Raw genomic sequence first — 15,452 nt, 5'->3', positions numbered from 1 at the left:
CCCCCCCCATTTTTGAAGACATGACTTCATACTGAAGGAATCTGCAAGCCTGCACTGCCAATCAACATGCCTACATCAAATAAACCATCTCTTATTCTGAAGAAGGGAAGGTGGCTCTAGAAGCATTCTGCTCTCTGACCTCCTCACATGGCTCATGGCTCATTTAGGTACCTGGAGCAGTTGGAAGCCAAGACCATAAATCTAAAAAATAATAATAGATGAAACACTTAATAGTTGGACCTCCCCAAGTCTTCCACTTTCTGTAGGTTTCACGTAAATTGCCTTTCCCCTCTGGATTATATCTAAAGATACTGCTAATGATTTTTTACACATGGAAAGTTTGCTGGATTTTTATGGTGTTTGCATAAATTGGCTTTTTTTTTTTTTTTTGCTCACTCCATGAACTCTGACACAAGTAAGGCGGTTGGTAGTCTCTGTGTTTTTGAGATAAGTAAATGAGAAATCAGGTGAGTTTGCCAAGGTGTCCCATTGAGTAATCCATAAAGGCAATCATTCTGGTTGATCATAATCATTTATTTTCTTTTGAACAATCGTGTTTAATCTGGAACCATTTCCTATTTTTAAATTTGGTTGTGTTGAGTTTCATAGACATGCCATTACATTATAGATGGATATGAAATATGTTACTTTATTATTTGCCAAGATGTAAGGATACATCAATGCCTTTTATTTGTAAGCCCTGTCTGAATTTTAGCCAGCGATTTGTACAGGAAATGTGAACCAGGAAGCAATATTCTGGGTTTCTTCTGTAAACACTGATGAATTTTAGTCATATGAATGACTGGGAATGTTACTCACATAAAGTACAGTAGAACTTGACAGAGTGGAAAAAATGACTGGAATAAAGGTTAAGATCCCTGGCACTAGGCCTGGATCTATCATTAACTCAATTTTTAAAATCCACATCCTTTCCTTATTTAGATAATAAAAGAGGAAAATCCAATTCAGTACGTATTTATCAGTGGCTTACTGTGGGTGAGGTATTTTACATATGACTTTTTTTTAACTTTTGGCTGCACGGAGTCTTTGTTTCAGCGCATGGGCTGAGTTTCCCTGCAGCGTTTAGAATCTTAGGTCCAGGGTCAGACCCCCATCCCCTGCATTGAAAGGTGAATTCTTAACCACTGGCCGCCAGTGGTTAAGAAGTCCTTACACATGATGACATTTAATTTAAACCTCACAACCATCCAAATGGGTAGGTGTTATTGTCCTATTTTATAGAAGAGAGGACCAACATCAGGGGGCTAAAGAAGGGGGCAAGGTGGGGTCATGTTCCTTTCTGCATACAAAGTCCCACTGGGTGTTAAGGAGCCTGTAAAGATGAAAGGGATAGAGTCCCTCTCAGCGTGCTTTCAAAATAGCAAAAGCGAACAGATGCACAGCCAGTGAGCAGAGAGGTGCCAGTTACGGAGAAAGAAGCAAGCGCTGCCTGAAATGGTGCTGAAGGCCAGGGAAGCCCATCAGAAGGACCAGTTGATTCTGGCTGTTGGTGGGGGTCTGGGGGTTGAAGAGGGTCAGGTGCTGACCTATCATGAGAGTAGACTTTAATTTGTCTATCTATATTTTTTACAAGCAGAGATGTGGCAGAAAGACATTCTGGGTGGAGGAAGCATCAGTAAGACACAGTGATGGCTCAATCAGCGGGTTGGTATGGGAAGAGCACAGACCCAGGCAAGTGTGTCCCCTCTGGGCCTGCTCCATCCTTGTCGCCCAGAAGCTTGTTGGAAATGCAGACTGTCAGGTCCCATTGCAGAGGAGATCACAGTCTGCACAGATGAGTCGTGCAGAAGGGGTAAAGGGTCAAGTCACATGGAAAGGTAGCTTCTGATCAGACCCAAGAGAGAAGTATAGGACTTATGGGTTAGATGGAGCAAGACAGAGGGTCGGTCCTGCTCTGTCTTCAGCTCCATCACTTTTCAGCTGTGGGACCTTTGGCGAAGTTTGTTGTTATTGTTGTTGAGTCACTAAGTCGACTCTTTGTGACATCATGGACTGTAACCCACCAGGCTCCTCCGTCCATGGGATTTCCCAGGCAAGAATACTGGAGTGCGTTGCCATTTCCTTCTCCAGGGGATCTTCCTGACCCAAGTATCGAACCCATGACTCCTGCATTGGCAGGCAGATTCTTTACCACTGAGCCACCTGGGAAGCTCTCGGCAAAGTTATTAAAAATTCTTTTTTAAGTTACCTGTTGCCTCAAGATTTTTTTAAATGGACTTTATTTTTTTAGAGCAATTTCAGGTTCACATCAAAATCTAGGGGAAAGGACAAAGAATTCCTGTATACCCACTGCCCTCACACACCCTCAGCCTCCCCGATTATCAACATCTCCGACCAGATTGGTAACCTGTGTTACAGCTGATGAACCTACATTGATTCATCATCACCCAAAGTCCATAGTTTACAGTAGGGTTCATTCTTGGTGTTGTACACTCTAATGGGTTTAGATAAATGTATAATAATATGTATCCATCACCATGGTGTCATAGAGTATTCTCACAACCCTAAAAATCACTGTAAAAATGTGCCCCATCTTTTCATCTCTTCCTCCCCCAAATTCCAGGTAACTACTGATTTTTTTACTGTCTTCATAGTTTTGCCTTTTCCAGAAAGTCATATAGTTGGAATCATATAATATGTAGCCTTGTCAGATTGGCTTCTTTTACTTAGTAATATGCATTTAAGCTTCCTTTCATGGCTTGACAGCTCATTTCATTGTAGTGCTGAATAATATTACATTGTCTGAACGTATCACAGTCTGTTTATACCTTCGCCCACTGAAAGGTATCTCGGTTGTTTCCAAGTCTAGCAGTTGTGAATAAAACTGCTTTAAATATCCAAGTACAAGTTTTCCTTAAGTATTTTTTAAGTTTTAATATTTTTTATAGAAGTATAGTTGATTTACAATGTTGTGTTAATTTCTGCTGTACAGCAGAGTGATTCAGTTATACATATATACATTCTTGTTTTAAATTTCTTTTCCATTATGGTTTATCATAGGATATTGACTGTAGTTCTCTGTGCTATACAGTAGGTCCTTGTTGTTTATCCATTCGGTATATAAAAGCTTGTATCTGCGAACCTGAACCTTCTATTCCATCCCTCCTCCAGCCCCCTTGCCCTTGGCAGCCACCAGTCTATTTGCTATGTCCATGATTCTACTTCTGTTTCAATAGGTTCATTTGTGTTGTAGTTTAGATTCTACATGTAAGGGATATATATTTGTCTTTCTCTGTCTGACTTACTTCACTTAATATGGTAATCTCTAGTCGAATCCATGTTGCTGCAAATGGCATTTTAACTTTTTTATGGCTGAGGAGTATTCCAGTGTGTGTGTGTGTGTGTGTGTGTGTGTGTGTGTGTGTGTACATATCATGTCTTCTTTATTCATTCATCTATTGGTGGCCGTTTAGGTTGTTTCCATGTCTTGGCTATTGTGAATGGTGCTGCTATTAACATTGGGTTATAGGTCTCTTTTTGGATTAGAGTTTTGTCTGAATATATGCCCAGGAGTGGGATTGCTGGATCATATGCTAATTCTATTTTTTGTTTCCTGAGGAACCTCTATACTGCTTCACAGTGGCTAGGGTGTGAATTTTGGTATGGATCCAAGTGTTCTACTCTGTGGGTAAATAATAAGGAGCATGATTGCTGGATCACGTCTTACAGGATTCTGTTTGGACTCATGTAAGCAGTGGCCTTAGCATTCTAGTGCCTAGCATTCAGTAAATGGTTCTCAAAGTCAGACTTGCCCCTTGTATGTATGGAGTGCAGGGCAAGAGAACAAATGGAGATTCACCTATCATATGCCTAAATAGTTAAGGTTTTGAAACTTTATAGATTTGTCCATGGCCAGGCTCATGTTTCCAGCCAGATCACCTGAACTGGAGGCTGTAGGAGCTGTGCTTGTCCAGGCAGTGGACAAGCCTGGGCAGAGCCAAGTGCCTTCTGGGCAGGGCGGGGCACCAGCTGGGCCCAGCACCTGGGTGGTGACCAAGCCTGCCTGAACCCCGCATGGGACTGGCAAGGTTAAGCTCTCCAGGGGGTTGGGGCAGCTAGACTCTTCATGCCTCTCTTTGCTAACTCAGATGCCCACAAAGACCCTATCCCTGAGCACAGAGGGAACACAGTTATCCGGGGACTCCAGTCTCTGAGGCACCTGCTTTGGGTGATTTAGGGCAGCCAACTTGAAAACAGACCAACCCCTCTTTGTCTGGTTTCCCAAGGTAGGCCACTGCCACCTTCCCTACAACAACCTAACTTGACCCTGCAAGGGTCGGGGGTGAGGCACAAAGCCCAGTTCAGCACACATTTCCCTGTTGCATAATTCCCATTAGCTCTAACTGCCCCAGAGTTTCCCCCAAAACTGCCTTTTAAGACCAAAAAGAAAACAAATGTCTTTGTGTTTTGGTATTTGTGATGTGCAAGACTTCTCTTGCCTGACTCTAAGGATGGCCCTGCCCAACACAATGACAAAACGAGACTCCTTTCTATAGGCATGGGCAACTGCAAACATATTTTGAGCTGAGAGGTCACACGAGGAAGCAGAACCTTGTGGTCCCAGAGTACAACCGGGTGGGAACAAAAGTGGATTCGGTCTAATGCCAGAAAGCAGTGTGTGTTCTGGACGTCTGCTCAGCTCAGGGTGTCCTAGCAGCCCTCGCCCTCCGCCCTTCGTGTTTACCATCCCAGCCCCTGGCAATCTTAAAATGGGTCTGTAAGAGCTGCTTTAAGATTTCTTTAGTGTTAAACAACAATGTCCATTTGAATTCTTTTATTTAGAATTATAGTTATAAATCTGCCTTGGGTTATCTAGGAGGAAAAAACTGTGTGGCGAAAATGACCTTTCAAGAGATGGTTAGGACTTCCCTGGTGGTCCAATGCTTAAGAATCCACCCTGCAATGCAGGGAATGCTGGTTCGATTCCTAGTGGGGGAACTAAGATCCTACATGCTGAGGAGCAACTAAGTCCATGCTCTGCAACTAAAGAGTCCTCCTGCCTCAAGGGAAGAGCCACATGACACAGTGAAGGTCTTGGGTGCAGCAACTAAGACCTAATGCAACCAAATAAATAAATATTTTTTAAAAAAAGAAATGATGAAGTTTATAAGAAAAAAGAAAGAAAAAAAAAGACCACTGGGATATGGTCATCCACATTTGAACACGTAGATTTTACTAAAGTCCTTTGGGGTCGCTGACATGTGTTAAGGGCTCAGTTTGTTTTTTCCTTCTGATCCATAATTTAAAAACATAATTTAAACCAAAGCAACAAATCCATACCAGGTTTCAAAACAGAAGGATAGCCTGCTTCAAGGTTTCAGAGTCCATGTAAAGCAATGTCACTGAATCTGTTTTTAAACTTAGTTTCCTCCTTTCTGGGGTCTTTGATAACTAAATTGAAGTAAAGGTCCATTTTTCTCCTTTTCCCTCCCTTTTTCCTTTTTCTTGGTGACGCTTCATTATTCCTACCAGCCTATAGCTTCTTATTATTGTGGTTGCTTCTTCTGTCCCAAAATTGCTTTATTTGTCATAAAGAAAAGAGCCTTTCTCTGTTGGGTAGGGATTACTCTTAGCTAACCAGTACCTCTCTTGGAGAATGGGTGGTATGGAATACCAGTCACAATAGAGCAATAAATCATTGTCATTAAACAGAAAGCCGTTTTGTCCTCGAATAAAGTCTCAACCGTGCTTGCAAAAGCTACACACCAAATTTAGAAAATGTAAAATGTGTGTGTCCCTTCAACTGAGCTAAATTGTACATGCTGATATATACATATTTTTTTCCTGGTTAAATGCTAGTTTGGCTTTAAAATACATCCTTTACTCATCATGAATGACTGATCTTAATAATTCCTGATACATCTTAATAATTCCTGTTTTATTTTTTATGTTCAGAATTCACATGGATTTTTGCATTTATATTTTTTTCAAAGTACTGAGAAGGCTCTTTGGATACCAGTGTAATAGAATAGTAGTAATAATAGTAAATAAACAGTTTCTTTATGGGTAGGAATCACTCAGACATCACAGAGGAAGGTCTGTATTCTTTCAGTCTTAGCATTTTCCAGGTTGCTCAAGTCCGCTTCCTTTGTGTCCACTTTCAATCAAACTTTACAGATATTTTCTCACGTGTTTGTTTATCTGTAGTTTTTATTTTTTCTCTGTCTCCATTGGGCAATAAGCTCCTTCCAGTTCCTGGACAGCTGGAAGAAGAACTTAGAGCAAGGAAAACCAAGTGCTGCCTGAGAACACTTAGTACTGTGATATGGGTAGTGGAAGAGGTATTAAAAATATAGCGAACACATGTATGCAGATACTTCAGTGTAGCTCAACAAGCACTGGATGCCATGGTGTGTCGGCCACAGCGGGTGTAATTAGGGTGAAAATCAGGCTGTTTGTGCTCAAGTTTTCACGCCACTGGCAGTTGCTGCATTCTCAGAAAATTCTAGTTGGACGTGACCTGTTGACATTTAGAGAGTGTTATCAGACACAGATCAAGTCCAGAGGACTCCAGGAAAACTTCCTAGAAGAGATCATGCATGAACTGAGTCTTGAGGAAAGAGTAAGAATTACTGCCAGGAGTAGCCACCAGCTAAGACGTGGAGGAAGCAGTACATCGTGTGCTGGGGATGCCTAGGATCTCATGCGGCACGGTGATGCGTGATGACGTGTCATGAGTAAGTTGTTACTAATCATGCTTATCAATATTTGCAAATATTGAGTTCTCCTGTAAATTGGTATGAAATCTTAGTCAAGGTTCTGTCATTGACAGGTAGTGTAAATCTATTTTAAATTACCTTAAGTGAAGATGGTGAATCAAAGGGAAGAATTGAAGCAGCTCATGATCCCCAAGCAAAAATGCAGCCAGGGTTGGGAAAATTATCAGGAGCCTGGCCATCCAGTCTCCTGTTCTACAGATCGTCACCTGCCATCTTGTGAAGCAATTTCAAGGTTAACTCTTGCTCTGCTGACTGTAAACGGCTCCTACAAAGAATAGATGAGAGGTGATAAGGACAAAAGAGGGTCCAAGCATGGTTTCCAGGTGGCTTCTGTCCATCGGGAGAAAGATGAAAACAGCAGAGTGGAGTGATGTGGGTAATTATACCCACAAAATGGTCCACTGTAAAGATTCAGACACCACCGCTTGGGAGCTAGGGGATCACTGAGAAACCCTGAAGGAACATACAGTGGAGCTTGTTTTTAACCAAGACTGTAGCCCTGATGCACAGTTGCCACAGGACAGGAGTCCTCCTTAACCACACGCCTCATGGGTGGCCGTCAGCCTCAGAAACCTTAACCCCAGAGCACGAGACATTCATGTATCAATGATGGACTCAGTGAACTGTGCAAAGAATCATCACGAGGTCCAAGTTGAGAAACTTGGGTAGACATGCAAATTTCTTAGACTAAAAGTAGATGATGATCCTGGGGTAAGCCAAGGCTTTAGGAACTGCTTCTTGTTATGCACCAGGTATTCCGTGCTCAATTCATATTAATTCATTTACTCCTCCCAATAATCCTAGGAGGTAGGAACTATTAACATTGATTGACACTCTCTTTTTATAGATGAGGACACTAGAGTACTGAAAGGTTAAGTCGCTTCCTCGAGGTTGGACAGCTCATAGAAGGTGGGGCTGGGGCTGGAACCCAGGCAGTCTGGTCCCCAAGGGCTTGTAGGGACCCCCCAGCTGCCTGTTTACCAGTCGCCATGTTTTCCTTTCTCACAGCTCATCCACATATTGTAAGAATGAGATTCTAAACAAAAATGACCTCAGAAACAAATGGATATTTAAATGAGCAAGAACCAAAAAGATGGCAAGTCTGTTTAAAAGGAAGCAAAAATATTGACATAGGAGTTTTCAAACTTTTTGGTTCCCACCGTCTTACCTTGAGGGAAGATTCCCTGGAGGAAGGTATGGCAACTCACTCTAGTATTCTTGCCTGGAGAATCCCATGGACAGAGGAGCCTGGGGGGCTATAGTCCATGGGGTCACACAGAGTTGGACATGATTGAAGTGACTTGGCACATCTTACCTTGAACCCAGTTAATACAACAGAGATAAGTGGAGTTTCTCTGGGTGAAGCAAAGGGCAGACATACAAGCCACTGCCCTGTGACCTCCACTTTGACCCTAGGTGGCTTAAAGGACTCAGGGACCGAGTAAAGGGTCATGTCCTATATCCACCACTGGTTGAAAAGGAAACACTGGAACTGATTCATCTCTCCTTGTTATCTGACTTTGTACCACATGTTAAGAGTTTTTGAAAAATTTTTCAACCCTGCAACATTTTCATAAGAAACTGTCCACTTTGATCATTAAAACTTCTTATAATGAACTGTTTGTGTGTTTTAAAAAATATTTCCTTAGTTATTTTGTTATTTTTGGCTGTGCTGGGTCTTTATTGCTGCACGCGGGCTTTCTGTAGTCCGAGGTGAGCAAGGGCTACTTTCAAGTTGCGGTGTGCAGGCTTCTCACTGTCATGGCTTCTCTTGTTGCAAAGAGCGGGCTCTAGAGCCCAGGCTCAGTAGTTTCAATACACGGGCTTATTTGCCAGCAACATGTGGAATCTCCCCAGAGGAGGGATCAAACGTGTGTCCCCTGCATTGACGGCAGATTCTCAACTACTGATCACCAGGGAAGTGCTATAATGAACTGTTTTGGTTGGGGGTTTGCCTTTATTTGATATAGTGCCGTTGACCTTACTGAGCACAGGAGAATAGCTGAGAGGAAGGATGAGGCTGAAAAGAAGAGGGAAAAAAGCAAAGTTAAGGCATCTGTGGCGGCTGAGAATGTTGAGAAAGTCTGTGCGTGTATGGATTCTGAAGCAAGTCTCTCTGACTTTGGAAATGAGTGGCTGAGAGAGTGATTCTTTTGTTTATTTGTTTTCTTTACTCATCCCCTTCCCGTTCCTCAAAAGGAATTCAGGATATTATTCTTACTTGGCTATGTTTTTTCCTGAACATTATCTAAACAGTCCAAATTCTCTTTTGTACCAGCAGTCACTATATATGCTGAGCTCTTTGTTGTACCTGGAGACCAAGTCACCAAAACTAGTAATTTCCAATATGTTTGTTTCTGAGGGTGCCTGGACTAAATGTCGGAGACTTCCTTTGCTCTTTATTCATTTGGTTTAATGTTTTTAATTGGAGTATAATTGCTTTACAATGTTGTGTTAGTTTCTCCTGTACAACAGCGTGGATCAGCTATATGTATACATATCCCTTCCCTCTTGAGCCTCCCTCCCACCCTTCCTTTGCCATTTAAATAAATCCACACAACCGTTACCAGCATTTCTGCCAAGGTGTGTATTTCTCCTAGCCATTTCAGCTTATATATTTTACTTCCTTAGTACAACCAGGACCCAATTCTTCTCCTGGTACTCTCAAAGATACACTGTTATTTCTACCTTCTAGGAAAGTTGTGGGGGATGGGGCTTGTTAACACAAGAATAATGCCAAGCCAGACAATCCTAGAACTGAACTGGTTTCCCTCACTTACTAGTAGTGCCTTTTTTGGGCAAGCTACTCAGACTCTTACTGCCTCCAGTTCCTCATTTGTAAACTGGGGATTAAATAATACCTATTCTGAGCTCTACTGAACCTTAGCAAAATAGATAAATTCATTCATATACAAACTTCTAGCATAGAGAAAAAAGACGAAGGCCCACCCAACTCATGAGGCTTGTATAACTTGCTTTAAAAACCCACAGAGGTAGCAAAAGAGAGGAAAGTACAGGTCAGTCTTACTTATGAAGATCAGATGAACAATCCCAAGTAAAATATCTTCAAATCAAAATCAGTGATGTTAAAAAAAAGAAAGGATACATCAATCCTAGGAATATCGGGATGTCTGTGAACCTCTGTGAAGAGGGATTGCATCAGTGACCCTGATTAAATGGCTTCCCTGTGTCTATGTACTTTGTTCTGTTACTTGATGATTGCTTCTCAGATTAATGCTGGGCTTGTTCATGTGACTTGCTTTGCTAATGGGACAGTAGAAACTTGACTCAAGCAGAGGTGTTTAAAAAAAAAAAAGCCAAAACAGCAAAAGATCAGTGGATTCTAAATAGTCTTTGATTTTCTCCTTTGGCTATCAGTTCCCATAAGAAGAAAATGATTGGTTTTATCTAACTTATGGGGCACTTTCAAACATTTCAAGCATTTTCACCACTCCTTTGCAGTTAGGAATAAATGCTTTCAAACTGGAAGTAAGAACATTTTAAGGTCATTTTTTTTTTTTTCCTCTTGAGCAGTAAGGTGAAAAACAAAAGGCTGTTTCATTGGTAAAACTATTATATTGGTTGATTGGCTTTTTTCTTTTTTCCTTTCTGATGACCAGTGCTGTGACAATGTACTTCTAGGTCTAGACTCTGAATTGCAAGTGACAGAATCCAATTCAAACTAACCCAAGAAAATTCCTTTAGGGGAATGACCTCCCTCCCCAAAAGAGGCAGGGCCTTCTTGCCAGAATAAGGGAGAAAAGCACTGAACTGGCCAAAGCAACAGCAGTAACCAAAGATACTTCCTGGCTCAGCACATCATATGTCTATTCCCTCTCTTGGTGTCTTCTCACTTAGGTTATCATTCGGATGAAGGGACTGCAGTGTCACTGCAGTCTTGCTTGATCATGAAACCAATTGCATATAGCGTGTCCCCTTCAGTTCCTCTAATGCATCTTTGCAAGGAAACCAGAAAATAAGTTGCTTGCCTTCTGTTACCTGTTCTGCCCCCATGTTATTCTATTGTGATATTTACTAAGAAACAACCCATATTTTATTGTGTGTGTGTGTGTGAGGTTTAATTGAGGCAGAATGATGTCCCGTATATAAATACTGTGAAAAGGAATGCTTATAATCTCTAATAGGACTTAAGTGAAAAGTCTCTTTTTTTAAACTGAAGTATAGTTGATTTACAATGTTGTTAGTTTCTGGTGTACAGCAAAGTGATTCAGCTATATGTATACATATACGTGTGTGTGTGTTAGTTGCTCAGTTGGGTCTGACTCATTGTGACCCACAGACTGTAACCTGCCAGGCTCCTCTGTCCAGGATTCTCCAGCCAAGAATACTGGAGTGGGTAGGCATTCCCTTTTCCAGGGGATCTTCCCAACCCAGGAATCAAGCCCAGGTCTCCTGCATTGCAGGCAGGTTCTTTTACCATCTGAGCCACAAGGGAAGCCCATATATATATACACACACACATATGAAATATTCTTTTTCAGAGTCTTTTCCATTATAGGTTATTACAAGGTATTGTGCAAAGTCTTCTAAATGGGATTCTAGTCTCATATTCCTGAATTCCAGAAAGTTCCTGAGGCTTCATCATCCTTGTGTCACGATCTAAGTGTAATAGTTCTTGATCTGTAGCCTTTTAGAATTTCCCTTGATACAGATAAGGGATTGGACCCACATTGGTAGTGAGGAGAGGGGGTCTCTAACCCCTGTGGGAACCAAGTCTAATTGTTCCCCATTGCAGGGCTGTAACTGGGGCTGTTGGCACAGCTGACAAACGCTAGGCCGCCTCCCCAGCTCCCCCAGCCGTAGCCCTAACCACCCCAGGGAAGTCCGGGAGCATGACTGTCTTCTCCAATTCCATCTGCCTCAGAATAGGCTCGGGCACCTTCCATGGTTTTATTTTGTTCCAAAATTAGATTTGCTTGTCCTCTCCTCACTCCCCCCATCCCGTCTCCACACAGGCTCGGCTATCAGCCATTAGGATGCTTTGTCTCAAACACGGTGGCAGGAGACTGGCTCTTGGTAACCATAGGCAACCATGAATCAGGACCAGCTATTTGTGCTATATTTGCAAGGCACAATCCAGCTCCTGGCTGGGTAGATGGGGAAACGTGCTGTATACAGCTTTTCTTGTATAGTAAAATATTATCTCCCCCTTTGCGTTTAGAATGACCAGTCCATGGACGAGATGCAAATCATTGGAGGCGATGATCTTTGGACTCTGGCTGGAAAGGTTTGTTCATGTGACTCTGCTTTGTGCCCACTGAGGCCTGGGTGTTGCGGGGAAAACAGTAACCTCCATTTCAGGTCAGCGCTGCAGTCCATTTCAGACACTCTCCTGGGTTTGCTAATTCATGCAAATGAATGTGTGGATCCTTTTAATGATTCCTCCTTTTATAAAACACTCCTTTTATAATGCTTCCAAGGCCTGACTCAGACCAAATCTTTCATCTCCAAGCTTCCTTCCAATCTTATTTCAGACAACCTCACATTACAAACCCCCCTTAACACTCCTTCTTCTCTTTCCCATTTTTTTTTCCTACTCACACTTTCAGGTACCTCCTGAAAGGGAATTATTTTCCTTTATTTGTCTGATTTTCACCCTTCATCTCCTCCTGGGCACCAAAGCACTTTAGTAAGACATTTAAACATGTTTGTTGAAGTGTTTAAAATTTAGGCAGGGAATTAAAAAAAAGAATATCTAAAGACTTTTTCATTTTTCAACACTTTGCCTCCCCCCCCGGCGCTGTCCCCCATTAAAAAAATGTATCCCATGAGATTTTGAGGCAGCACCTCCGATATTAACGTGGAGATCCAAATCTGCCAAAGCTTAGTAAGTACATGAAAAACTCTGGATTCTGACAGAAATCCATGCATTGGGAGGAAGAGTGTTTCATCAAGCAGATGGTCTGTGCAAGTGTGACCTGAAACGCGAGTTTTGCCATGAATGAAAGCAACACAGAATTTGTTTTTCTTCAGCTCTGCTGACATTATCTTGTATTCATTATCCCTGAGCAACTTAAGCTTTCTAAGTGAAACGAAGCAGTCTGTTACACAAGCTTAATCTCGTATCTGCAGTTGTTACTGGTTTGCAGTGCCCACCTGGGGAGGGGATAGTAGCCATATTTAATAAAAATGTGTATAATAACACTAGGAACATTGAAGAGCCACAAGGGCTAACTGCAGAACAGCTTCCTTCCTCTCCTCAGAAGATAGCTTAGCATCTGAGTGTTAAATTGCTACCTAGTAGTAAACTGCGTCCTACAGAAACTGGAATTCACTTGTTGGTGTTAATGTATGTATCACGAGGCCGCCATTTGATGTTACTACATCACTGTATAATCCTGGAAAGATTAAAAAAAAAATCAAAGCTATTTCCAGAAATTCATAACTTTTAACAACCCTGGGGGTTGTCTTTAAATGATATCATTGTAGTGCTTTGTTGTATGACATTGCCTTGAAGTTTATCACATAGGAGAAATGGTGTGCCTTGTGCATTCACCATGGAGTCTGTCAAAGTGGCAGCTCGAAGAATCCCAAAGGAACGCCAGAAAAAAAATTGCACAGAAAAAGGGCAGTGTTTCTCTCCTGCCTTCTAAAATCATCTTGTATTTTGTTTTAAAGTCATTTTTCCTCTTATGTGAGCACTGGATAGTCCCTTCCTTTAGGAGGTAGAGAGAGGATAATGGTTCTAATTTTTTCAAGGAGAGACTGAGAAGAGATTGAAGAAAGGGGAGTTTCTTCCTGGGGGTGGAATGAGCAAGAAGGGGTGATAAGGCTGTGCCTCAGTTTCCCCTTCTGCAATTACTGCAAAGACCATCCCCTCATGAGAAAATAGACATCGTGGAAGTTCAGGCTAGGAGAAACAGCAAACCAGCCAAACAGTAAGTCTGAGCAGAGGTTGGCTTCAGTTTTTTGCTAGCACGACGAATGATTTGTCCAGGTCACCAGGTAATGTTACATGGTATCTTTCCAGTCGCTGTGTGTGCAGAGATATATGCATTCAAATTCATGTCAAGTAGAACCCCCTGGGCTTCTTGGGCAAATATTTCTAAGATGTATTTAGCCAGATTCTCAACTGTCATGACAGCTTAAGATTCTGCAGTTCAGGGTTCCTAGGCTCACATCAGAAGTCAATTAATGAACCAGTATAGACCACACTCTGTTCTCTCAAATACATCTTGAATCTGTCCATGTCTCTCCATCTCCATGGTAACATTCCAAGTCTAGACCTTGCTACTCAAAGTGTGTTCTAGGGCAGGTGTCAGATAAACTTTCCAGGTTGGGGCAGGCAGTAAATATTTTTTCAGTTTTGTGGCCCATACAGTCTTCTGCTGCAGCTATTTCACCTTGCCGTCATAGCACAAAAGCGGCTATTTGCAATAGATGAAGTGCAAACAAATGGACACGGCTGTGTTTCAATAAAATTTTATTTACAAGAAACACGCGGCAGGCCAGATTTGGCCAATCAGCCATAGTTTGCTGACCTTTGGTCTAGGAACCAGCAAGGTCGGCAACTCCTGGAGACTTATTGAAAATGCACTACCTCAGATCCCACCCCAGATTTGCTGAATTAAGTCTTCATGTTAACAAGGTGCCCTGATGATTCTATGCACATTAAAGTTTGAGAAGACTGGTCTCTAAGGCGAGACAACCTCTATCCCTTTTCTGGGCAGCATGAGCCATGCCTAACTAGTCTTCCTGAACTTCTGCCTTCACTTAACTCTTGTTAAGATGCTCAGTTGTGTCCGACTCTGCAACCCCATGGACCAGGCTTCCTTGTCCTTCGCCATTTCCCGGAGCTTGCTCAAACTCATGTCCATTGAGTCAGTGATGCCGTCCAACCATCTCATTCTCTGTCGTCCTCTTCTTCTGCCTTCAGTCTTTCCCAGCATCAGGGTCTTTTCAAATGAGTTTGCTCTTTGCATCAGGTGGCCAAAATATTAGAGCTTCAGCTTCAGCATCAGTCCTTCCAATGAACATTCAGGATTGATTTCCTTTAGGATTGACTGGTTTGAGTTCCTTGCAGTCCATGGCACTCTCAAGAGTCTTTTCCAACACCACAGTTCAAAAGCATCAACTTAACTGTTGCCACCTCTCAAACCAGTCTCCAAGAAGCAAAGGGATTTTCTTAAAATACAAATTGGATCCCATCACTTGCCTACTGAAAACCTTTCAGCAGCCTGTCAATTAGGGTTGTCAGACTTAGTTTAAAAAAAAAAAAAAACAAGATGCCAAGTTAAATTTGAATTTCAAATAAACAATGACTAAATTTTCAGTATAAGTATGTCCCATGCAGTATTTGGAACACACTTGGACTAAAATGTTGTTCTTTATCTGAAATTCAAATGTATCTGGATGTCCTATATTGTGCCTGGCAACCCAGTGCTCTGAGATTATAATCCAAACTCCTTATCACAGCCTAGAAGACCCCGATGATCTGGCCCTGTTTCCTTCCCGACATCATGGCACACCGTTCACCACCTCCTCTCTGGCCATCACCACACCGGCTAAGCTCCTTCCTGCCGAGACCCTGGACAAGCTGTGACCTCTGCCTGGAGTTCACTTTCCTCCCATCCTTCAGATTTCAGCCTAAAGACTTTTGTGTCAGAGAGAGGCCTTCCCTGAGTCTCTAAAATGAGCACAAACTCCTCCCCACTAAGCCCCTGTCCCCCTATTCTCCATTAGCCTCTGTAT

At 42.2% G+C, this 15,452-nt stretch overlaps 1 protein-coding gene across 1 annotated transcript in view; it reads left to right on the top strand.

Moving 5' to 3' along the window:
* PRTFDC1 (phosphoribosyl transferase domain containing 1) overlaps positions 1-15,452 on the top strand; it is a 104,557-nt gene that overhangs the window by 69,570 nt on the left and 19,535 nt on the right. Inside the window, 1 exon segment of the mRNA XM_010859918.1 lies at positions 11,923-11,988. Coding sequence (XP_010858220.1) covers positions 11,923-11,988 — 66 coding nt within the window.

The sequence above is a fragment of the Bison bison genome, unplaced genomic scaffold, assembly GCF_000754665.1.
Source record: "Bison bison bison isolate TAMUID 2011002044 unplaced genomic scaffold, Bison_UMD1.0 scf7180017864461, whole genome shotgun sequence".
In the NCBI taxonomy this organism is placed as follows: domain Eukaryota; kingdom Metazoa; phylum Chordata; class Mammalia; order Artiodactyla; family Bovidae; genus Bison; species Bison bison.
Note: the sequence above shows the minus strand (reverse complement) of the source record. Positions and strands in the feature narration are given on the sequence as shown.